Raw genomic sequence first — 22,125 nt, forward strand, 5'->3', positions numbered from 1 at the left:
TGGCAGCAGAACGGCAGTTCCAGAGGCTGCCTGAGACCTGGAACTCCAGGTGTGTGGTGCGTGCAGGGACCACCAGGCTGAGAGAGGCAGCAGCCACGCGGTGTGAGGCGTTTGTGTAGCCTGTGCGGAGAGGAGAGAACAGGGATAGGCAGAGGCATAGTTGACAGGCTGTAGCAGATGGCTACAATAATGCAGAGGAGATCGGAATGAAATGAACTAAACATCTGGGAAAGGAGAGAGCAGGGCCTCCCTCACCAAAAAAAATATAACTCTCCCAACTTCCACCTCAGAAACTATAATTGTTTCACTGAACCACCCGAATAAAACTCTCCCAACTTCCACTTTAGAAATTTGAATTGTTGTAAACTACAGCGGTTCAATGTTTCAAGGAATAGACTCAACTTACTTTATTCAGCTAGCTAACTATGACGCCATAGCTAACTAGCATGCTAGCATCCAATAACACACAGTTTAGCACCAATACTTGGTTACAACAAACTACCAATAGTGTGTTAACACACTAAACAGATAATTCGTGTCCGTGTCTAGTTCTTTCATAACGCAGCAATAATTAAATGTTGGCTAGCTAGCACAAAGATATTGTATTTGGCTACTACAGTACAGCTAGCTGGTAGTGTTGGCTAGCTAGCAATGGCTGCTGTGTTGACTTTGTTTGAAAAACGGCGTCGCTGCGAACGAATGTAGCTGGCTAAAAGGATATTGTATTCAGTTGCTACCGTTGCTAATAGCCACTCGCCAGCTAGTCCAGGAGGTGAGTTAGCTAGCTAGCTTCGTGCTACACCCGGCACCGCCGAATACAAAAGTAACCTACAATAACTACATACAACAACTACCCACAACAGCCCACGATGCCTACCTATAATACCTAATAATATACAGCCCACGATGCCTACCTATAATACCTAACTACAATCTAAATACATAGCTTAAGCCTTACTCGACAAAGCCCAAGCTATGTATAAAGCCAAACTTACCCGACGCCAGCTGTCTGGGTGGCAGACTGCAATCAGTAGCTGTAATTAAGTACAGCAGCTACCAACCACCTAACGTTAATGCCTCGGATAATGAGGTTAGAAAAACAGCTGAATGGTAGGCAGCTAGCTGGCTCAATCACAGGTACTCTTAAGCGTGAAATAACATTGGACACAACTAACCACAGTTGCTAAAAGTTACCAGTAGCTACCCGCTAGCTAGCTAGCTTTGTTGGTCCAAGTAGTGGGTCAGCTAGCCTCGTGCTTCGCCGGGGTCCGCCGAATACAATACTTACCTACAATAACCTACAATAACCTACAATAACTACCTAAGTAAACTACCTACAATACCCAACTACAATACCTACCTACAATCTAAATACATGGTTTAAGCTTTACTCAACACCATATAAGAAGCCAAGCTTACCTCCTGCTAGAGAAAACACAACCTCTCCCGACCACCGACAGCTACACAAGGAACAAAGCATTGACAATAACACACCTCTGATCACCAGTCAACTCTCGCATGCCAGTTTTTTTTTTTTTTAAACCTTTATTTAACTAGACAAGTCAGTTAAGAACAAATTGTTATTTACAATGACGGCCTACACCGGCCAAACCCGGACGACGCTGGGCCAATTGTGCGCGGCCCTATGGGACTCCCAATCACGGCCGGTTGTGATACAGTCTGGAAACGAACCAGGGGGTCGGTAGTGACATCTCAAACACTGAGATGCAGTGCCTTAGACCGCTGCGCCACTCGAAAGGTACTCGGGAGGTACTGGCCGTTCTGCCGCGGTAGGCAAGGCAAATAAAATAAAATGTTATTGGTCAAACACGTGTTTAGCAGATGTTATTGCGGGTGTAGCGAAATGCTTGTGCTTCTAGCTCCGACAGTGCAGTAATATCTAACAATTTCTCAACATATACCCAATACACACAAATCTAAGTAAGGAATGAATTAAGAATATATACATATATGGACGAGCAATGTCAGAGCGGCATGGACTAAGATACAGTAGAATAGTTTAGAATACAGTATATACATATGAGATGAGTAATGCAAGATATGTAATAATAATAATAATATGCCATTTAGCAGACGCTTTTATCCAAAGCGACTTACAGTCATGTGCGCATACATTTTTACGTATGGTGGTCCCGGGGATCGAACCCACTACCCTGGCGTTACAAGCGCTGTGCTCTACCAATTGAGCTATAGAGGACCACTTTATGTAAACATTAAAGTGACTAGGATACCGTAGAATAGTATAGAATACAGTATATTCATATGAGATGAGTAATGTAAGATATGTAAACATTATAAAAGTGGCTAGTGTTCCATTTCTTAAAGTGGCCAGTGATTTCTAGTCTATGGCTATAGGCAGCAGCCTCTAATGTGCTAGTGATGGCTGTTTAACAGTCTGATGGCCTTGAGATAGAACCTGTTTTTCAGTCTCGCGGTCCCAGCTTTGATGCACCTGTACTGACCTCACCTTCTGGATGATAGCGGGGTGAACAGGCAGTGGCTCGGGTGGTTGATGTCCTTGATTATCTTTTTGGCCTTCCTGTGACATTGGGTTCTGTAGGTGTCCTGGAGGGCGGGTAGTTTGCCCCCGGTAATGCGTTGTGCAGACCGCATCACCATCTGGAGAGCCTTGCGGTTGCGGGTGGTGCAGTTGCCGTACCAGGCGGTGATACAGCCGGACAGGATGCTCTCAATTGTGCATCTGTAAAAGTTTGTGAGGGTTTTAGGTGATAAGCCAAATTTCTTTAGCCTCCTGAGGTTGAAGAGGCTCTGTTGCACCTTCTTCACCACACTATATGTGTGGGTGGTCCATTTAAGTTTGTCAGTGATGTGTACCCCAAGGAACTTGAAGCTTTACACCTTCTCCACTGCGGTCCCGTCGATGTGGATAGGGGGGTGCACCCTCTGCTGTTTCCTGAAGTCCACGATCATCTCCTTTGTTTTGTTGATGTTGAGTGAGAGGTTATTTTCCTGGCACCACACTCCCAGAGCCCTCACCTCCTCCCTGTAGGCTGTCTTGTCATTGTTGGTAATCAAGCCTACTACTGTTGTGTTGTCTGCAAACTTGATTGAGTTGGAGGCGTGCTTGGCCACGCAGTCATGGGTGAACAGGGAGTACAGGAGTGGGCTGAGCATGCACCCTTGTGGGGCCCCAGTGTTGAGGATCAGCGAAGTGGAGGTGTTGTTTCCTACCTTCACCACCTGGGGGCCAGGAAGTCCAGGACCCAGTTGCACAGGGCGGGGTTCAGACCCAGGGCCTCGAGCTTAATGATGAGCTTGGAGGGTACTATGTTGTTGAATGCTGAGCTATAGTCAATAAACAGCATTCTTACATAGGTATTCCTCTTGGCCAGATGGGATAGTGCAGAGTAATGGCGATTGCATCGTCTGTGGATCTATTGGGGCGGTAAGCAAATTGAAGTGGGTCTAGGGTGGCAGGTAAGGTAGAGGTGATATGATCCTTCACTAGTCTCTCAAAGCACTTCATGATGACAGAGGTGAGTGCTATGGGGCGATAGTCGTTTAGTTCAGTTACCTTTGCTTTCTTGGGTACAGGAACAATGGTGGCCATCTTGAAGCATCTGGGGACAGCAGACTGGGATAGGGAGAGATTGAATATGTCCGTAAACAAAACAGCCAGCTGGTCTGTGCATGCTATGAGGACGCGGCTTGGGATGCCGTCTGGGCCGGCAGCCTTGCGATGGTTAACACGTTTAAATGTTTTACTCACGTCGGCCACGGAGAAGGAGAACCCACAGTCCTTGGTAGCGGGCCACGTCATTGGCACTGTGTTATCCTCAAAGTGGGCGAAGAAGGTGTTTAGCTTGTCCGGAAGCAAGACGTCGGTCTTGGCGACGTAGCTGGTTTTCCTTTTGTAGTCCATGATTGTCTGTAGACCCTGCCACATACGTCTTGTGTCTAAGCTGTTGAATTGCGACTCCACTTTGTCTCTATACTGACGTTTTGCTTGTTTGATTGCCTTGCGGAGTGAATAACTACACTGTTTGTATTCTGTCATATTCCTAGTCACCTTGCCATGGTTAAATGCAGTGGTTCGCGCTTTCAGTTTCGCGCGAATGCTGCCATCTATCCACGGTTTCTGGTTAGGGTAGGATTTAATAGTCACAGTGGGTACGACATCTCCTATACACTTCCTGATATACTCAGTTACCGTATCTGTGATTTAGTCTAAATTATTTTCGCAAGCTACCCGGAACACATCCCAGTCCGCGAGATCAAAACAATCCTGAAGCGTGGATTCCGATTGGTCAGACCAGCGTTGAATAGTCCTTAGCATGGGTACTTCCTGTTTGAGTTTCTGGCTATAGGAAGGGAGAAGCAAAATGGAGTAGTGGTTAGATATGCGGAAAGGAGGGCAGAATTGTCCCAGTAAATAAAATGACGTTGAAAAGTCATCTAACATGCGTCTTTTCCAGACATTGAAGTTAGGTTTATTTTAGGTTATGAATGAAAGGTGAAAAGACGTCTTGAGTGGAGTACATTAGAGTAAAGTAGGGTGCAATACAGTATACTGTACTATACTGTGCTGTACTGAACTATACTTTACTTTCCTGTACTGTGCTGTACTGTATTGTACTGTACTTTTCTTTACTGTACTGGCCAAACTTGTGAAACATAGATGTCTATGATTGGTACAGATTTGGTCCAGTAAACTGTTTGGGTCAAGTCAAGGCCGGTCCGTACCGGACCAAATCTGAACCAATTATAGACGTCTATGTTTGGGCAAAAATACAAATACAAAAACAAGACGTCCAAAATACATTGGCCCGTGCTTACTGAGGTGTGGCCTACAGTTTAGGCCCCAATTACATAAAAAAAATGCCCAACCATGTGGTAGGCCTACCTTTTGTAAAACAGGTAGGCAATTGTATTGGCTTTATTAGTCCTGATTCCTGTGACTAGTCATTTTGGCTCATTAAGCTCTGAATATCAGCTACCCAACTTTATCAGAAGTTATCCTGAGCCTATTTGCAATGAGAATCAACGTGTTTACATAGCGGGAAATGCAGAAGTATAATTTCTTTTGCTATGATCATCTCGTCAAAAATGTATGGATACAAACTTGAAACCACTGATTATCATGACAATTTAGCCCACTGGGTGAAATTCCTAGACAGTAGGCTTGGGTGGTATCCAGATTGTCATAACTTTATATGGTCCGGTGTGGCTCAATTGGTAGAGCATGGCACATGCAACGCCAGGGTTGTGTGTTCGATTCCCACGGGGGACCAGTACGAAAATGTATGCACTCACTACTGTAAGTCGTTCTGGATAAGAGCGTCTGCAAAATAACTAAAATGTTTTTAAAAAATACCAACCTTGTGCCATACCAGGAAATTCGGTAATACTGCCTCTGAACACAAGGGGTGCTTTTTTCGAACCCCACTAATACACTGAAAACGGAAGGTTTTCTAACGAGCTAATTGCGAAAAATGTTGTGCAGTTTCTGACCTAAACTATACAAGTAACTCAGAAATGCTGTTCACAGTTTGCTGCACGCAACAACAACAAAAAATTAGCCAGCAAGGCTCTTGATCCAGGAAGGGAGTCTCTGCTGTTACCAAGCGAATGCTTGATTTTGGAAGAAGCTAACCACTTAGCTAGACAGATAACTAGCTACTAAATTAGCAAACCAAATGCACAACTTTAGAGAATTTAGCACATTTTAGACAGTTAACTTAATAGTTACAAGATATCTAGCTGGCAAACATTTAGTTGTGAATTCCATACTGTACAGTGCCTTGCAAAAGTATTCATCCCCCTTGGCGTTTTTCCTATTTTGTTGCATTACAACCTGTAATTTAAATGGATTTTTATTTGGATTTCATGTAATGGACATACACAAAATAGTCCAAATTGGTGAAGTGAAATGAATAACGGAAAAGTGGTGCGTGCATATGTATTCACCCCCTTTGCTATGAAGCCCCTAAATAACATCTGGTGCAACCAATTACCTTCAGAAGTCACATAATTAGTTAAATAAAGTCCACCTCTGTTCAATCTAAGTGTCACATGATCTCAGTATATATTCACCTGTTCTGAAAGGCCCCAGAGTCTGCAACACCACTAAGCAAGGGGCACCACCAAGCAAGCGCACCATGAAGACCAAGGAGCTCTCCAAACAGGTCAGGGACAAAGTTGTGGAGAAGTACTGATCAGGGTTGGGTTATAAAAAAATATCCCACGGAGCACCATTAAATCCATTATTAAAAAATTGAAAGAATATGGCACCACAACAAACCTGCCAAGAGAGGGCCGCCTACCAAAACCCACGGACCAGGCAAGGAGGGCATTAATCAGAGAGGCAATAAAGAGACCAAAGATAACCCTGAAGGAGCTGCAAAGCTCCACAGCGGAGATTGGAGTATCTGTCCATAGGACCACTTTAAGCCGTACACTCCACAGAGCTGGGCTTTACGGAAGGGTGGCCAGAAAAAAGCCATTGCTTAAAGAAAATAATAAGGATACGCGTTTGGTGTTCACCAAAAGGCATGTGGGAGACTCCCCAAACATATGGAAAAAGGTACTCTGGTCAGATGAGACTAAAATTGAGCTATTGAAGGAATGATGGATGGCGCTAAATACAGGGAAAATCTTGAGGGAAACCTTTTTCAGTCTTCCAGAGATTTGAGACTGGGACGGGGGTTTACCTTCCAGCAGGACAATGACCCTAAGCATACTGCTAAAGCAACACACAAGTGGTTTAAGGGGAAACATTTAAATGTCTTGGAATGGCCTAGTCAAAGTCCAGACCTCAATCCAATTGAGAATCTGTGGTATGACTTAAAGATTGCTGTACACCAGCAGAACCCATCCAACTTGAAGGAGCTGGAGAAGTTTTGCCTTGAAGAATGGGCCAAAATCCCAGTGGCTAGATGTGCCAAGCTTATAGAGACATACCCCAAGAGACTTGCAGCTGTAATTGCTGCAAAAGGTGGCTCTACAAAGTATTGACTTTGGGGGGTGAATAGTTATGCACGCTCAAGTTCTGTTTTTTCGTCTTATTTCTTGCTTGTTTCACAAGAAAAAATATTTTGCATCTTCAAAGTGGTAGGCATGTTGTGTAAATCAAATGATACAAACCCCCCAAAAAATCCATTTTAATTCCAGGTTGTAAGGCAACAAAATAGGAAAAATGCCATGGGGGGTGAATACTTTCGCAAGCCACTGTAATTAGATCACCTGGCACATGCTGCACAACAGTGAGTGACTCACAAGGCTCCGGTCTCTCGTCGTGGTGTGCTTGTAAACAAACACCACGTGACTGGAAACTACAGTAAGCTTCATAATAATGTGGTAGGTGAAATGAAGAACACAATGTTATTTATCTCCTAACGTATTGTTGACTGCAGGTATTTACTTAAAAAGTTGCTAGAAATATTCAAATTTATTAAAAAACTTCTAAGAAATAATTTCAACGGTATTGATAGTATTGAAAAATCATCCAGTGGCTTTTTCCAAATACCCTGGTATACGGTATATACGGTATGTACGGTATACCGCCCAAACCTACTAGACAGCAGTTGTGAGTAGCCTGATTGTCCATTCCATATTGTCAATTTTACTTTGACCTGTCTTGTTTTTAAGGTATGATGTTTGTTAACATGCCATATTCACATTGAAGCACTTTGTTTTTTGATTGGGTGCCATTTAGGTTACGCTATTTGGTTGGACAAACGTGCATGATGTAAAAAGTGACATTGTCATAAATTTGATCTCCACTCCAGCCTGTTTTATACAGAAAAGGTCATATACTCTTTCTGCCATAGGCTATAGGCTACATGATTTATGTTAGATAATTTTTTGATGAAATGTTGGTGGAGCGCCGCAGCAGTGCATCTCTCCAACAGCACCTTGGAGAGACTCGCTCGGCATGGACAAGCAAAATCTGCTTTTGACAGAGTGGGTACTGCTTATCACGGGGCGGCATCGGCACTCACCTAAATAGCCCATATGCCACTGGGTGAGAGAAATTGTCATTCTTTTTGGGCAGAATTATGTGACGTTTTATGTGTTGTTGGTGCGTCTTGGTCAGTTTAGCTTGGAAAATGCCGCCCTCGTCAATCTGCCGCTGTAGGCGGCCGCCTAATCCTGCCTAAAGGGCGGGCCCTGTTCTCTCCCCCTTCAGATGAATGCTCTGGTAGCGCTCTGTCACTTCTGTGAGCTCCATGGCCCCCGGACCCTGTTCTGCACTGAGGCTCTGCACCCCCCGTCCCCCACACCCTCCCAGGCTGGCGCCCCCATACCCGGGGACAGGGAGTCGGACAGAGAGGGAGAGGGACTCACCATGAGGGCGAACAGCTCAGCTACACAGAGGGGAGACATGTGTGAGGTGAGTGGGAGATTTGTGTGAGAGATGAGTGAAGGGCTGAACGGACAGAATATACAGTGGGGAAAAAAAGTATTTAGTCAGTCACCAATTGTGCAAGTTCTCCCACTTAAAAAGATGAGAGAGGCCTGTAATTTTCATCATAGGTACATGTCAACTATGACAGACAAATTGAGAAAAAAAATCCAGAAAATCACATTGTAGGATTTTTAATGAATTTATTTGCAAATTATGGTGGAAAATAAGTATTTGGTCACCTACAAACAAGCAAGATTTCTGGCTCTCACAGACCTGTAACTTCTTCTTTAAGAGGCTCCTCTGTCCTCCACTCGTTACCTGTATTAATGGCACCTGTTTGAACTTATCAGTATAAAAGACACCTGTCCACAACCTCAAACAGTCACACTCCAAACTCCACTATGGCCAAGACCAAAGAGCTGTCAAAGGACACCAGAAACAAAATTGTAGACCTGCACCAGGCTGGGAAGACTGAATCTGCAATAGGTAAGCAGCTTGGTTTGAAGAAATCAACTGTGGGAGCAATTATTAGGAAATGGAAGACATACAAGACCACTGATAATCTCCCTCGATCTGGGGCTCCACGCGCAAGATCTCACCCCGTGGGGTCAAAATGATCACAAGAACGGTGAGCAAAAATCCCAGAACCACACGGGGGGACCTAGTGAATGACCTGCAGAGAGCTGGGACCAAAGTAACAAAGCCTACCATCAGTAACACACTACGCTGCCAGGGACTCAAATCCTGCAGTGCCAGACGTGTCCCCCTGCTTAAGCCAGTACATGTCCAGGCCCGTCTGAAGTTTGCTAGAGTGCATTTGGATGATCCAGAAGAGGATTGGGAGAATGCCATATGGTCAGATGAAACAAAAATATAACTTTTTGGTAAAAACTCAACTCGTCGTGTTTGGAGGACAAAGAATGCTGAGTTGCATCCAAAGAACACCATACCTACTGTGAAGCATGGGGGTGGAAACATCATGCTTTGGGGCTGTTTTTCTGCAAAGGGACCAGGACGACTGATCCGTGTAAAGGAAAGAATGAATGGGGCCATGTATCGTGAGATTTTGAGTGAAAACCTCCTTCCATCAGCAAGGGCATTGAAGATGAAACGTGGCTGGGTCTTTCAGCATGACAATGATCCCAAACACTCCGCCCGGGCAACGAAGGAGTGTCTTCGTAAGAAGCATTTCAAGGTCCTGGAGTGGCCTAGCCAGTCTCCAGATCTCAACCCCATAGAAAATCTTTGGAGGGAGTTGAAAGTCCGTGTTGCCCAGCGACAGCCCCAAAACATCACTGCTCTAGAGGAGATCTGCATGGAGGAATGGGCCAAAATACCAGCAACAGTGTGTGAAAACCTTGTGAAGACTTACAGAAAACGTTTGACCTGTGTCATTGCCAACAAAGGGTATATAACAAAGTATTGAGAAACTTTTGTTATTGACCAAATACTTATTTTCCATCATAATTTGCAAATCAATTCATTAAAAATCCTACAATGTGATTTTCAGGGGAAAAAAATCTCAATTTGTCTGTCATAGTTGACGTGTACCTATGATGAAAATTACAGGCCTCTCTCATCTTTTTAAGTGGGAGAACTTGCACAATTGGTGGCTGACTAAATACTTTTTTTCCCCACTGTAAATGACTTTGACTAATTAGTTTTGTCTTATAACTATTCTTTCTGGCCATCTCTCGTTTTCTCTCCCTCTCTTCCCCTCTCTCTCTCTCTCTCCCTCCCTCCCTGTCTCTCTCCTTCTCTTTGTCAGGGCTGTCGGTCTCTCCCAGCGTCTCACCCAGGCTTCGTCAGTGTGGACAGTGAGACAGGCATCCGGTTCCTCAGCCACCAACACCCCAGACAATCCCAGCTCTTCAGTGTGGTCCGCCAGGCCTGCGTACGCAGCCTCAGCTGTGAGGTAACCACCTGTGTGTTCGTGTGTGTGTGTATGTATGAGCGTGCGTGTGTGTTGCCGTTTTTCTTGCTTTAAGACTCATGACTGTTTGTCAATACACAAGCCTTTAGTTAAGGGAGACAGGTAGTCCCCTGTAGCTCAGTTGGTAGAACATGGCGCTTGCAACGCCAGGGTTGTGGGTTCGTTTCCCACGGGGGGCCAGTATGAAAATGTATGCACTCACTAACTGTAAGTCGCTCTGGATAAGAGCGTCTGCTAAATAACTAAAATGTAAAATATAAAAATGTAGGTAACCTAGCGGTTAAAGCATTGGTCCAGTAACCGAAAGGTCGCTGGTTTGAATACATAAGCCCGACAAGGTGAAAAATCTGTCTGTGCCCTTGAGCAAGGCACTTAACCCTAATTTTCTCCAGGGGTGCCATACCATGGCTGTACTATGGTTGACCCTGTGAAACAACACATTTCACAGCACCTATCCGGTGTATGTGACAATATATATCAGGGGTCTCCAACCTTTTCTAGCATGAGAGCTACTTTTTAAAAATGTAACGTCCCGAGCTACTAAGTTCTTTCAAGCTTTCAAATAGGCACATTCTTCTCCTCTCCCCTGCAACTCTTCCCCGGGTCCTTAGTGTACAAAATACAGTAGTGCACTATATTTTCTGTCAATATACCTGCCAAAATAATGGGTATTAAACAACTCTAAGGGGGGGCCTGGAAATTAATTAGCAGATATTGTGTTAGCCACTATTGGCTTAAAAAGCCAAACCGAACACGGGATAAAATTAACTTTTTGGTCCACCAGCCACTGTGGCCACTCAGATTTTTTTACCAGGCAAAATATTTTTCCCCCACTAATATTACACCAACAAAACACTAAAAAACGGATGACATGCTTTGTAATTTTCTAAAACAATAAATGTATTGCTAGTCAGAAGCAATGTGGTATATTGTTTAATTTCATTTTTTGTGACCTGAGTCTTTTAACCAAAATATCACAGATGAGACAAAAAATGTCACCTGCCCCTTTAGGGTGACTCGACTCGGGTCATGTTTGTGCCTGTGAGATTGAGTCTGACTAGTAGAAGCGTTGTCTTCTCTTCCCTAAAAGTTGAAACTCAAACATAGAAAAACAACCTAGCTTGTGAACAAAACAATGTAAATAGCCAAGAAACACAAGGACAAAGTTTCACTTCAGTAGACTTTCATTTCAAGGAAATTAGACCAACTTTTATGCTTATGTGCAGCGCTTCTAAAAATGAATCTTTCACTCCGCTCTTCATGTGCGCACAGCCCCCAGCCAGGCAGTGTTGCAGCACGAGATGGAGAACACAGTGGCCTCCATCATTCTTAAATGGAAGAAGTTTTGAACCACCAAGACCCTTCCTAGAGCTGGCCGCCCGGCCAAACTGAACAATCGGGGTAGAAGCACTATATTTTGACCAGGTTTGCACACACTGCAGCAGGGATTTTGGCCCACTCCTCCATACAGACCTTCTCCAGATCCTTCAGGTTTCGGGGCTGTCGCTGGGCAAAACAGACTTTCAGCTCCCTCCAAAGATTTTCTATTGGGTTCAGGTCTGGAGACTGTCTAGGCCACTCCAGGACATTGAGATGCTTCTTACGGAGCCACTCCTTAGTTGCCCTGGCTGTGTGTTTCGGGTCGTTGTCATGCTGGAAGACCCAGCCACGACCCATCTTCAATGCTCTTACTGAGGGAAGGAGGTTGTTGGCCAAGATCTCGCGATACATGGCCCCATCCATCCTCCCCTCAATACTGTGCAGTCGTCCTGTCCCCTTTGCAGAAAAGCATCCCCAAAGAATGATGTTTCCACCTCCATGCTTCACGGTTGGGATGGTGTTCTTGGGGTTGTACTCATCCTTCTTCTTCCTCCAAACACGGCGAGTGGAGTTTAGACCAAAAAGCTCTATTTTTGTCTCTTCAGACCACATGACCTTCTCCCATTCCTCCTCTGGATCATCCAGATGGTCATTGGCAAACTTCAGATGGGCCTGGACATGCGCTGGCTTGAGCAGGGGGGACCTTGCGTGCGCTGCAGGATTTTAATCCATGACGGCGTAGTGTGTTACTAATGGTTTTCTTTGAGACTGTGGTCCCAGCTCTCTTCAGGTCATTGACCAGGTCCTGCTGTGTAGTTCTGGGCTGATCCCTCACCTTCCTCATGATCGTTGATGCCCCACGAGGTGAGATCTTGCATGGAGCCCCAGACCGAGGGTGATTGACCGTCATCTTGAACTTCTTCCATTTTCTAATAATTGCGCCAACAGTTGTTGCCTTCTCACCAAGCTGCTTGCCTATTGTCCTGTAGCCCATCCCAGCCTTGTGCAGGTCTACAATTTTATCCCTGATGTCCTTACACAGCTCTCTGGTCTTGGCCATTGTGGAGAGGTTGGAGTCTGTTTCATTGAGTGTGTGGACAGGTGTCTTTTATACAGGTAACGAGTTCAAACAGGTGCAGTTAATACAGGTAATGAGTGGAGAACAGGAGGGCTTCTTAAAGAAAAACTAACAGGTCTGTGAGAGCCGGAATTCTTACTTGTTGGTAGGTGATCAAATACTTATGTCATGCAATAAAATGCAAATTAATTACTTAAAAATCATACAATGTGATTTTCTGGATTTTTGTTTTAGATTCCGTCTCTCACAGTTGAAGTGTACCTATGATAAAAATTACAGACCTCTACATGCTTTGTAAGTAGGAAAACCTGCAAAATCGGCAGTGTATCAAATACTTGTTCTCCCCACTGTATACAGTTGAAGTCGTAAATGTACATACACCTTAGCCTAATACATTTAAACTCAGTTTTTCACAATTCCTGACATTTAATCATAGTAAATATTCTCTGTCTTAGGGCAGTTAGGATCACCACTTTAATTTAAGAATGTGAAATATCAGAATAATAGTGGAGAGAATGATTTATTTCAGCTTTTATTTATTTCATCACATTCCCAGTGGGTCAGAAGTTTACATACACGCAATTAGTATTTGGTAGCATTGCCTTTAAATTGTTTAACTTGGGTCAAACGTTTGGGTAGCCTTCCACAATAAGTTGGGTGAATTTTGGCCCATTCCTCCTGACAGAGCTGGTGTAACTGAGTCAGGTTTGTAGGCCTCCTTGCTCGCACACGCTTTTTCAGTTCTGCCCACAAATGTTCTATAGGATTGAGGTCAGGGCTTTGTGATGGCCACTCCAATACCTTGACTTTGTTGTCCTTAAGCCATTTTGCCACAACTTTGGAAGTATGCTTGGGGTCATTGTCCATTTGGAAGACCCATTTGCGACCAAGCTTTAACTTCCTGACTGATGTCTTGAGATGTTGCTTCAATATATCCACATCATTTCCTTCCTCATGATGCCATCTATTTTGTGAAGTGCACCAGTCCCTCCTGCAGCAAAGCACCCCCACAGCATGATGCTGCCACCCACATGCTTCATGGTTGGGATGGTGTTCTTCGGCTTGCAAGCCACCCCCTTTTCCTCCAAACATAACGATGGTCATTCTGGCCAAACAGTTCTATTTTTGTTTCATCAGACCAGAGGACATTTCTCCAAAAAGTATGATATTTGTCCCCATGTGCAGTTGCAAACCATAGTCTGGCTTTTTAATGGTTTTGGAGCAGTGGCTTTTTCCTTGCTGAGCGACCTTTCAGGTTATGTCGATATAGGACTTGTTTTACTGTGGATATAGATACTTTTGTACCTGTTTCCTCCAGCATCTTCACAAGGTCCTTTGCTGTTGTTCTGGGATTGAGTTGCACTTTTCGCACCAAAATACGTTCATCTCTAGGAGACAGAACGCGTCTCCTTCCTGAGCTGTATGATGGCTGCGTGGTCCCATGGTGTTTATACTTGCGTACTATTGTTTGTACAGATGAACGTGGTACCTTCAGTCGTTTGGAAATTGCTCCCAAGGATGAACCAGACTTGTGGAGGTCTACAATTTCTTTTCTGAGGTGTTGGCTGATTTATTTTGATTTTCCCATGATGTCAAGCAAAGAGGCACTGAGTTTGAAGGTAGGCCTTGAAATACATCCACAGGTACACCTCCAATTGACTCAAATTATGTCAATTAGCCTATCAGAAGCTTCTAAAGCCATGACATCATTTTCTGGAATTTTCCAAGCTGTTAAAAGGTACAGTCAACTTAGTGTATGTAAACTTCTGACCCACTGGAATTGTGATACAGGGAATTAAAAGTGAAATAATCTGTCTGTAAACAATTGTTGGAAGAATTACTTGTGTCATGCACAAAGTAGATGTCCTAACCGACTTGCCAAAACTATAGTTTGTTAACAAGAAATTTAAGGAGTGGTTGAAAAACAAGTTTTAATGACTCCAACCTTAAGTGTATGTAAACTTCCGACTTCAACTGTATATATATTTTTTAAATTTATTTTATTTTATTAAAAACAATGAATAAACTTTGGCCTCTCTCCACCCTTTCTCTTTCTCTCCCCCTGTCTCCCTTCCTCTCTCCCTCCCTGCCTCTCTAGGTGTGTCCAGGCCGTGAGGGTCCTATCTTCTTTGGGGATGAGCAGCATGGTTTTGTGTTCTCTCACACCTTCTTCATCAAGGACAGCCTGGCCCGGGGCTTCCAGCGGTGGTACAGTATCGTCATGGTAGCCATGGACAGGATCTACCTCATCAACTCCTGGCCCTTTCTGCTGCGCCACCTCAGACTCACTATACAGAGTCTACAGAACACGGCACTGAAGGTAAGGACACACAGACACACACTAACACACCATGTTAAATGTATGGGATACACAGATATATATACACACACATTAAAACAAACTTACGGTCACAAATACCCAAACTCACTTCCATACATAACGTGAACATAGAACATAACACAAACAAACATTCATGCAAACACTTACTACCAACCAGAATACAGTGAGGGAAAAAAGTATTTGATCCCCTGCTGATTTTGTACGTTTGCCCACTGACAAAGAAATGATCAGTCTATAATTTTAATGGTAGGTTTATTTGAACAGTGAGAGACAGAATAACAACAAAAAAATCCAGAAAAACACATGTCAAAAATGTAATAAATTGATTTGCATTTTAATGAGGGAAATAAGTATTTGACCCCCTCTCAATCAGAAAGATTTCTGGCTCCCAGGTGTCTTTTATACAGGTAACGAGCTGAGATTAGGAGCACACTCTTAAAGGGAATGCTCCTAATCTCAGCTTGTTACCTGTATAAAAGACACCTGTCCACAGAAGCAATCAATCAATCAGATTCCAAACTCTCCACCATGGCCAAGACCAAAGAGCTCTCCAAGGATGTCAGGGACAAGATTGTAGACCTACACAAGGCTGGAATGGGCTACAAGACCATCGCCAAGCAGCTTGGTGAGAAGATCACAACAGTTGGTGCGATTATTCGCAAATGGAAGAAACACAAAAGAACTGTCAATCTCCCTCGGCCTGGGGCTCCATGCAAGATCTCACCTCGTGGAGTTGCAATGATCATGAGAACGGTGAGGAATCAGCCCAGAACTACACGGGAGGATCTTGTCAATGATCTCAAGGCAGCTGGAACCGTGAAGGGCTGAAATCCTGCAACGCCCGCAAGGTCCCCCTGCTCAAGAAAGCACATATACAGGCCGGTCTGAAGTTTGCCAATGAACATCTGAATGATTCAGAGGAGAACTGGGTGAAAGTGTTGTGGTCAGATGAGACCAAAATCGAGCTCTTTGGCATCAACTCAACTCGCCGTGTTTGGAGGAGGAGGAATGCTGCCTATGACCCCAAGAACACCATCCCCACCGTCAAACATGGAGGTGGAAACATTATGCTTTGGGGGTGTTTTTCTGCTAAGGGGACAGGACAACGCCATATATCGTCAAATCTTGGGTGAGAACCTCCTTCCCTCAGCCAGGGCATTGAAAATGGGTCATGGATGGGTATTCCAGCATGACCATGACCTAAAACACACGCCCAAGGCAACAAAGGAGTGGCTCAAGAAGAAGCACATTAAGGTACTGGAGTGGCCTAGCCAGTCTCCAGACCTTAATCCCATAGAAAATCTGTGGAGGGAGCTGAAGGTTCGAGTTGCCAAACGTCAGCCTCGAAACCTTAATGACTTGGAGAAGATCTGCAAAGAGGAGTGGGACAAAATCCCTCCTGAGATGTGTGCAAACCTGGTGGCCAACTACAAGAAATGTCTGAACTCTGTGATGGGTTTTGCCACCAAGTACTAAGTCATGTTTTGCAGAGGGGTCAAATACTTATTTCCCTCATTAAAATGCAAATCAATTTATAACATTTTTGACACACGTTTTTCTGGATTTTGTTGTTGTTATTCTGTCTCTCACTGTTCAAATAAACCTACCATTAAAATTATAGACTGATCATGTCTTTGTCAGTGGGCAAACGTACAAAATCAGCAGGGGATCAAATACTTTTTTCCCTCACTGTAGAGGGGCCATGTTTGACTTCTCTCCCGCTTATTTATCCTCCCTCCCCCTATCCTCTATAGGTGTTTGACAGTGAGCAGTGTGTGTGTCCTCAGAGGGCTGTGAGGATGAACAGTGTGTTCTCTCCTGCTGTCTTCCCCCACCAGAGGAGTGGTAACGCGGCCCGCTCCCTGCCCTCCCTCACCCAGCACACCAACCTCTGGGCCAGCCTACACTCCTCCTTCAGCTGGTGAGATAGCTAACACTCACTAACTGTAGCTAACGATCACTAAAGTTACTAATCTAAACAATAGCAGACATACAGTCAACATCAGGCATGGTCGTGCAGTGTCTAACCTCGTTGTTTGACACACTCTCTTGTGTTTTCTCCTGTACTGCAGGTTACTGAAGGCATGTGGTAGTCGTCTGACAGAGAAGCTGCTGGAGGGTGCTCCCACAGAGGACACACTGGTTCTCATAGAGAGACAGACAGGTACACACTGGTGCTCATAGAAAGACAGACAGGATAACTCTAGGGGAGGGAGACACGGAGAGACCAGTTTAACGCTAGTCAGAAGGACATATTACCCCATATGGCTCAAGTTAAAAGAAGTGAATAAAAAGGGTGTGATCTGATATTTGTCCTTCTGGGTAAAGTGTTCCTGACAGCGTTGTCATCAGAAGTCATGTGTTTGCCCAGTGTGTCACAGTGGAACAGTGGAACAGGAGCCTGTGTCTACAGTAAAATTGTGATTCACACTGTTAGACTGCTACAATGTGATTCACTCAACCATATCACACAAATTCCACTCTGATGACAATTTTTTGGCCACTGCCCCCCCCCACCCCCGTTCGGCTCTGAACACAAGTAACTATTACACTTGAATACTTCCAATCAGGAAAATAGTTGCAATTGTTTCTTAGTTCACTATCCTGGCTAAATAAATAAAAATAAATAACAAAATATATACACTACCGTTCAAAAGTTTGGGGTCACTTAGAAATGTACTTGTTTTTGAAAGAAAATATTATTTTTTGTCTATAAGCAATTTTTTTGTCCATTAAAATAACATCAAATTCATCAGAAATACAGTGTAGACATTGTTAATGTTGTAAATGGCTATTGTAGCTGGAAATGGCTGATTTTTAATGGAATATCTACATAGGCGTACAGAGGCTCATTATCAGCAACCATCAGTCCTGTGTTCCAATGGAACGTTGTGTTTGCTAATCCAAGTTTATCATTTTAAAAGGCTAATTGATCATTAGAAAACCCTTTTGCAATTATGTTAGCACAGCTGAAAACTGTTGTGCTGATTAAAGAATCAATAAAACTGGCCTTCTTGAGACTAGTTGAGTATCTGGAGCATCCGCAATTGTGGGTTCGATTACAGGCTCAAAATGGGCAGAAACAAAGAACCTTCTTCTGAAACTCGTCAGTCTATTCTTGTTCTGAGTAATGAAGGCTATTCCATGCGAGAAATTGCCAAGAAACTGAAGATCTCGTACAACGCTGTGTACTACTCCCTTCACAGAACAGCGCAAACTGGCTCTAACCAGAATAGAAAGAGGGGTGGGAGGCCCCGGTGCACAACTGAGCAAGAGGACAAATACATTAGTGTCTAGTTTGAGAAACAGACGCCTCACAGGTCCTCAACTGGCAGCTCCATTAAATAGTACCCGCAAAACACCAGTCTCAACGTCAACAGTGAAGAGGCGACTCCGGGATGCTGACCTTCTACGCAGAGTTGCAAAGCAAAAGCCATATCTCAGACTGGCCAATGAAAAGAAAAGATTAAGATGGGCAAAGGAAGACAGAGGAAGATTGGAAAAAAGTGTTATGGACAGACGAATCGAAGTTTGAGGTGTTCGGATCACAAAGGAGAACATTTGTGAGACGCAGACCAAAAGAAAAGATGCTGGGGGAGTGCTTGATGCCATCTGTCAAGCATGGTGGAGGCAATGTGATGGTCTGGGGGTGCTTTGGTGGTGGTAAAGTGGGAGATTTGTACAGGGTAAAAGGGATCTTGAAGAAGGAAGGCTATCACTCCATTTTGCAACGCCATGCCATACCCTGTGGACGGCGCTTGATTGGAGCCAATTTCCTCCTACAACAGGACAATGACCCAAAGCACAGCTCCAAACTATGCAATAACTATTTAGGGAAGAAGCAGTTGTGGGAGCAGCTTGACTGTATGGTACGTAAGAAGTGCCCATCAAGCCAATCCAACTTGTGGGAGGTGCTTCAGGAAGCATGGGGTGAAATCTCTTCAGATTACCTCAACAAATTGACAACTAGAATGCCAAAGGTCTGCAAGGCTGTAATTGCTGCAAATGTAGGATTCTTTGACGAAAGAAAAGTTTGAAGGACACAATTATTATTTGAATTAAAAATCATTATTTCTAACCTTGTCAATGACTACATTTCCAATTCATTTTGCTATATTTCCTATTCAAACTCATTTCATGTATGTTTTCATAGAAAACAAGGAAATTCCTAAGTGACGCCAAACTTTTGAACGGTAGTGTATATACAGTGGTGGAAAAAAAGTATTTAGTCAGCCACCAATTGTGCAAGTTCTCCCACTTAAAAAGATGAGAGAGGCCTGTAATTTTCATCATAGGTACACGTCAACTATGACAGACAAATTGAGGAGAAAAAATCCAGAAAATCACATTGTAGGATTTGTAATGAATTTATTTGCAAATTATGGTGGAAAATAAGTATTTGGTCACCTACAAACAAGCAAGATTTCTGGCTCTCACAGACCTGTAACTTCTTCTTTAAGAGGCTCCTCTGTCCTCCACTCGTTACCTGTATTAAGTGGGAGAACTTGCACAATTGGTGGCTGACTAAATACTTTTTTCCCCCACTGTATCTTGGAATGAGTCCCAATATTGGGTGTTTGGATATCTTTTTAACAAAGTCCTGTTTTCTTCTCAGAGCAAGAGGAGGAAATGAGTTGCTGGGAAGGAGCAGAAGGGGGCGGGTCTAGACCCCAATGCCACCAATCGGAGAGCGAGCTGTACAGAGACTTCTTGTTTGACGAGGGGAAAGCGGAGGTGTATCCTGGTCCAAAGTTCAGGTCCTTGAGACATTTAAGACAGGTAAACATTGGTGTGCCTTTCAATAGTCTTTTTTTCTTTTCTTTCTCCCACATCATGAACACTTAAATTTCTAGCACATCACACGTCGTACTTAATTCTGTTAACCACATGGTTTCAAAAGAAACAACTATGTGGACCAATTGGTTGAAGAGGGAAACCAATATCCTCCTCTTCTTTTGTGAGTGCATTTCTTGTCTGTTTCCTAGTGACGATATCTGTTATCTGGTCCACAGGTGCTCGGGACCACTGATTTCCGCCAGCTAGCGTGGCACGTGCTCATGGGAAATCAGGTCATATTGAGAGGGGCGGACCCAGGGCTCATCCATTCAGCGTTCACCATGCTGAAGGTCAGCTAATCAAAAGTTTACTCATCGTATCCCCCTATAAAGAATATTCCTCCTTAACATAAGGTTCTAAAATGTTGCAAGACATTGCCATCTTGTGCAAACTACTGTAGAAATGCCATATTACAGTAGCTGGTAGAAGTAGATGTCTGTCATGTTTACCTCGTCACTGAGGGCCAGTAGTTGTCACTGACCGTATGTCGTGACCAGGATAAACTAGGCCCTACTCATCACTAACCACATGGTTTGGTATATATCCCATCAGGCCTTGCTCCCGGTGGGCTGTGTCCGCTCTGTGCCGTACAGCACCCAGTATGAGGAAGCATACCGATGTAACTTCCTGGGCCTCAGCACTGACGTTTCTATCCCCACACACGTCAGCTCCTCAGGTACACAAACCCAGAATACATCACTGTGGTTACTACTTTATTAGTAAGTATGCTTATAAACTGCTTATAATCACTATTACATATGATAGTAATGTGTTAATAATAAAATACTGTATGATAATGATATTAGTTATAAGTGCGAACAACAAAGTTTTTCTTATCCCTAAAATATGTCCATCTTGCTGTGTCCCTTCCCAGAGTTCTCAGTGTTGGTGGATGTGGTCAGTGTGGAGAGGGGCTCTCTGTACTCTGTTGCTTGTGGTGAAGACATCGTCTCACTCTACCAGTTCAACATCAGCAGTGCCAACTCACAGCCCACAGACAAAGGTGAGGATATACCCCAACTGGACAATATACAGTGCCTTGCAAAAGTATTCATCCCCCTTGGCATTTTTCCTATTTTGTTGCATTACAACCTGTAATTTAAATTGATTTTTATTTGGATTTCATGTAATGGACATACACAAAATAGTCCAAATTGGTGAAATTAAATGAAAAAAATAACTTTCTACAAAATAAATAATGGAAAAGTGGTGCGTGCATATGTATTCACCCCCTTTGCTATGAAGCCCCTAAATTAGAACTGGTACAACCAATTACCTTCAGAAGTCACATAATTAGTTAAATAAAGTCCACCTGTGTGCAATCTAAGGGTCACATGATCTGTCACATGATCTCAGGATATATACACTCTGTTCCCAGAGTCTGCAACACCACCAAGCAAGCGGCACCATGAAGACCAAGGAGCTCTCCAAACAGGTCAGGGACAAAGTTGTGGAGAAGTACAGATCAGGGTTGGGTTATAAAAAAATATCCAACACTTTGAACATCCCACGGAGCACCATTAAATCCATTATTCAAAAATTGAAAGAATATGGCACCACAACAAACCTGCCAAGAGAGGGCCGCCCACCAAAACTCACGGACCAGGCAAGGAGGGCATTAATCAGAGAGGCAACAAAGAGACCAAATATAACCCTGAAGGAGCTGCAAAGCTCCACAGCGGAGATTGGAGTATCTGTCCATAGGACCACTTTAAGCCGTACACGCCACAGAGCTGGGCTTTACCGAAGAGTGGCCAGAAAAAAACCATTGCTTAAAGAAAAAAATAAGCAAACACGTTTGGTGTTCCCCAAAAGGATTGTGGGAGACTCCCCCAAACATATGGAAGAAGGTACTCTGCTCAGATGAGACTAAAATTGAGCTTTTTGGCCATCAAGGAAAACGCTATGTCTGGTGCAAACCCAACACCTCTCTTCACCCCGAGAACACCACAGTGAAGCATGGTTGTGGCAGCATCATGCTGTGGGACTGGGAAACTGTCAGAATTGAAGGAATGATGGATGGCACTAAATACAGGGAAATTCTTGAGGGAAACCCGTTTGTCTTCGAGAGATTTGAGACTGGGACAGAGGTTCACCCTTCCAGCAGGACAATGACCCTAAGCCATACAATCATCAGGCTTTATTCATTGAGAACGTTCTAAAACAAAATGGTCGTACAATATTTTTATATGCACATGTCAGAGAATCCCTCCCCTCTTTAGGCGGGC

The 22,125-nt window shown here is 43.8% G+C and overlaps 1 protein-coding gene across 2 annotated transcripts in view; it reads left to right on the top strand.

The window, feature by feature from the left end:
* Positions 1 to 22,125, top strand: part of LOC121542918 (folliculin) — a 34,840-nt gene that overhangs the window by 3,384 nt on the left and 9,331 nt on the right. For both annotated transcript variants that reach the window (XM_041852546.2, XM_041852545.2), the window contains exons 2-10: positions 8,171 to 8,374; positions 10,158 to 10,304; positions 14,819 to 15,040; positions 16,816 to 16,982; positions 17,134 to 17,225; positions 19,677 to 19,840; positions 20,074 to 20,187; positions 20,450 to 20,573; positions 20,772 to 20,900. In XM_041852546.2, coding sequence (XP_041708480.1) covers positions 8,171 to 8,374; positions 10,158 to 10,304; positions 14,819 to 15,040; positions 16,816 to 16,982; positions 17,134 to 17,225; positions 19,677 to 19,840; positions 20,074 to 20,187; positions 20,450 to 20,573; positions 20,772 to 20,900 — 1,363 coding nt within the window. The remainder of the gene's footprint in view (positions 1 to 8,170; positions 8,375 to 10,157; positions 10,305 to 14,818; positions 15,041 to 16,815; positions 16,983 to 17,133; positions 17,226 to 19,676; positions 19,841 to 20,073; positions 20,188 to 20,449; positions 20,574 to 20,771; positions 20,901 to 22,125) is intronic.

The sequence above is a fragment of the Coregonus clupeaformis genome, unplaced genomic scaffold (genome assembly GCF_020615455.1).
Source record: "Coregonus clupeaformis isolate EN_2021a unplaced genomic scaffold, ASM2061545v1 scaf0737, whole genome shotgun sequence".
Classification (NCBI taxonomy): domain Eukaryota; kingdom Metazoa; phylum Chordata; class Actinopteri; order Salmoniformes; family Salmonidae; genus Coregonus; species Coregonus clupeaformis.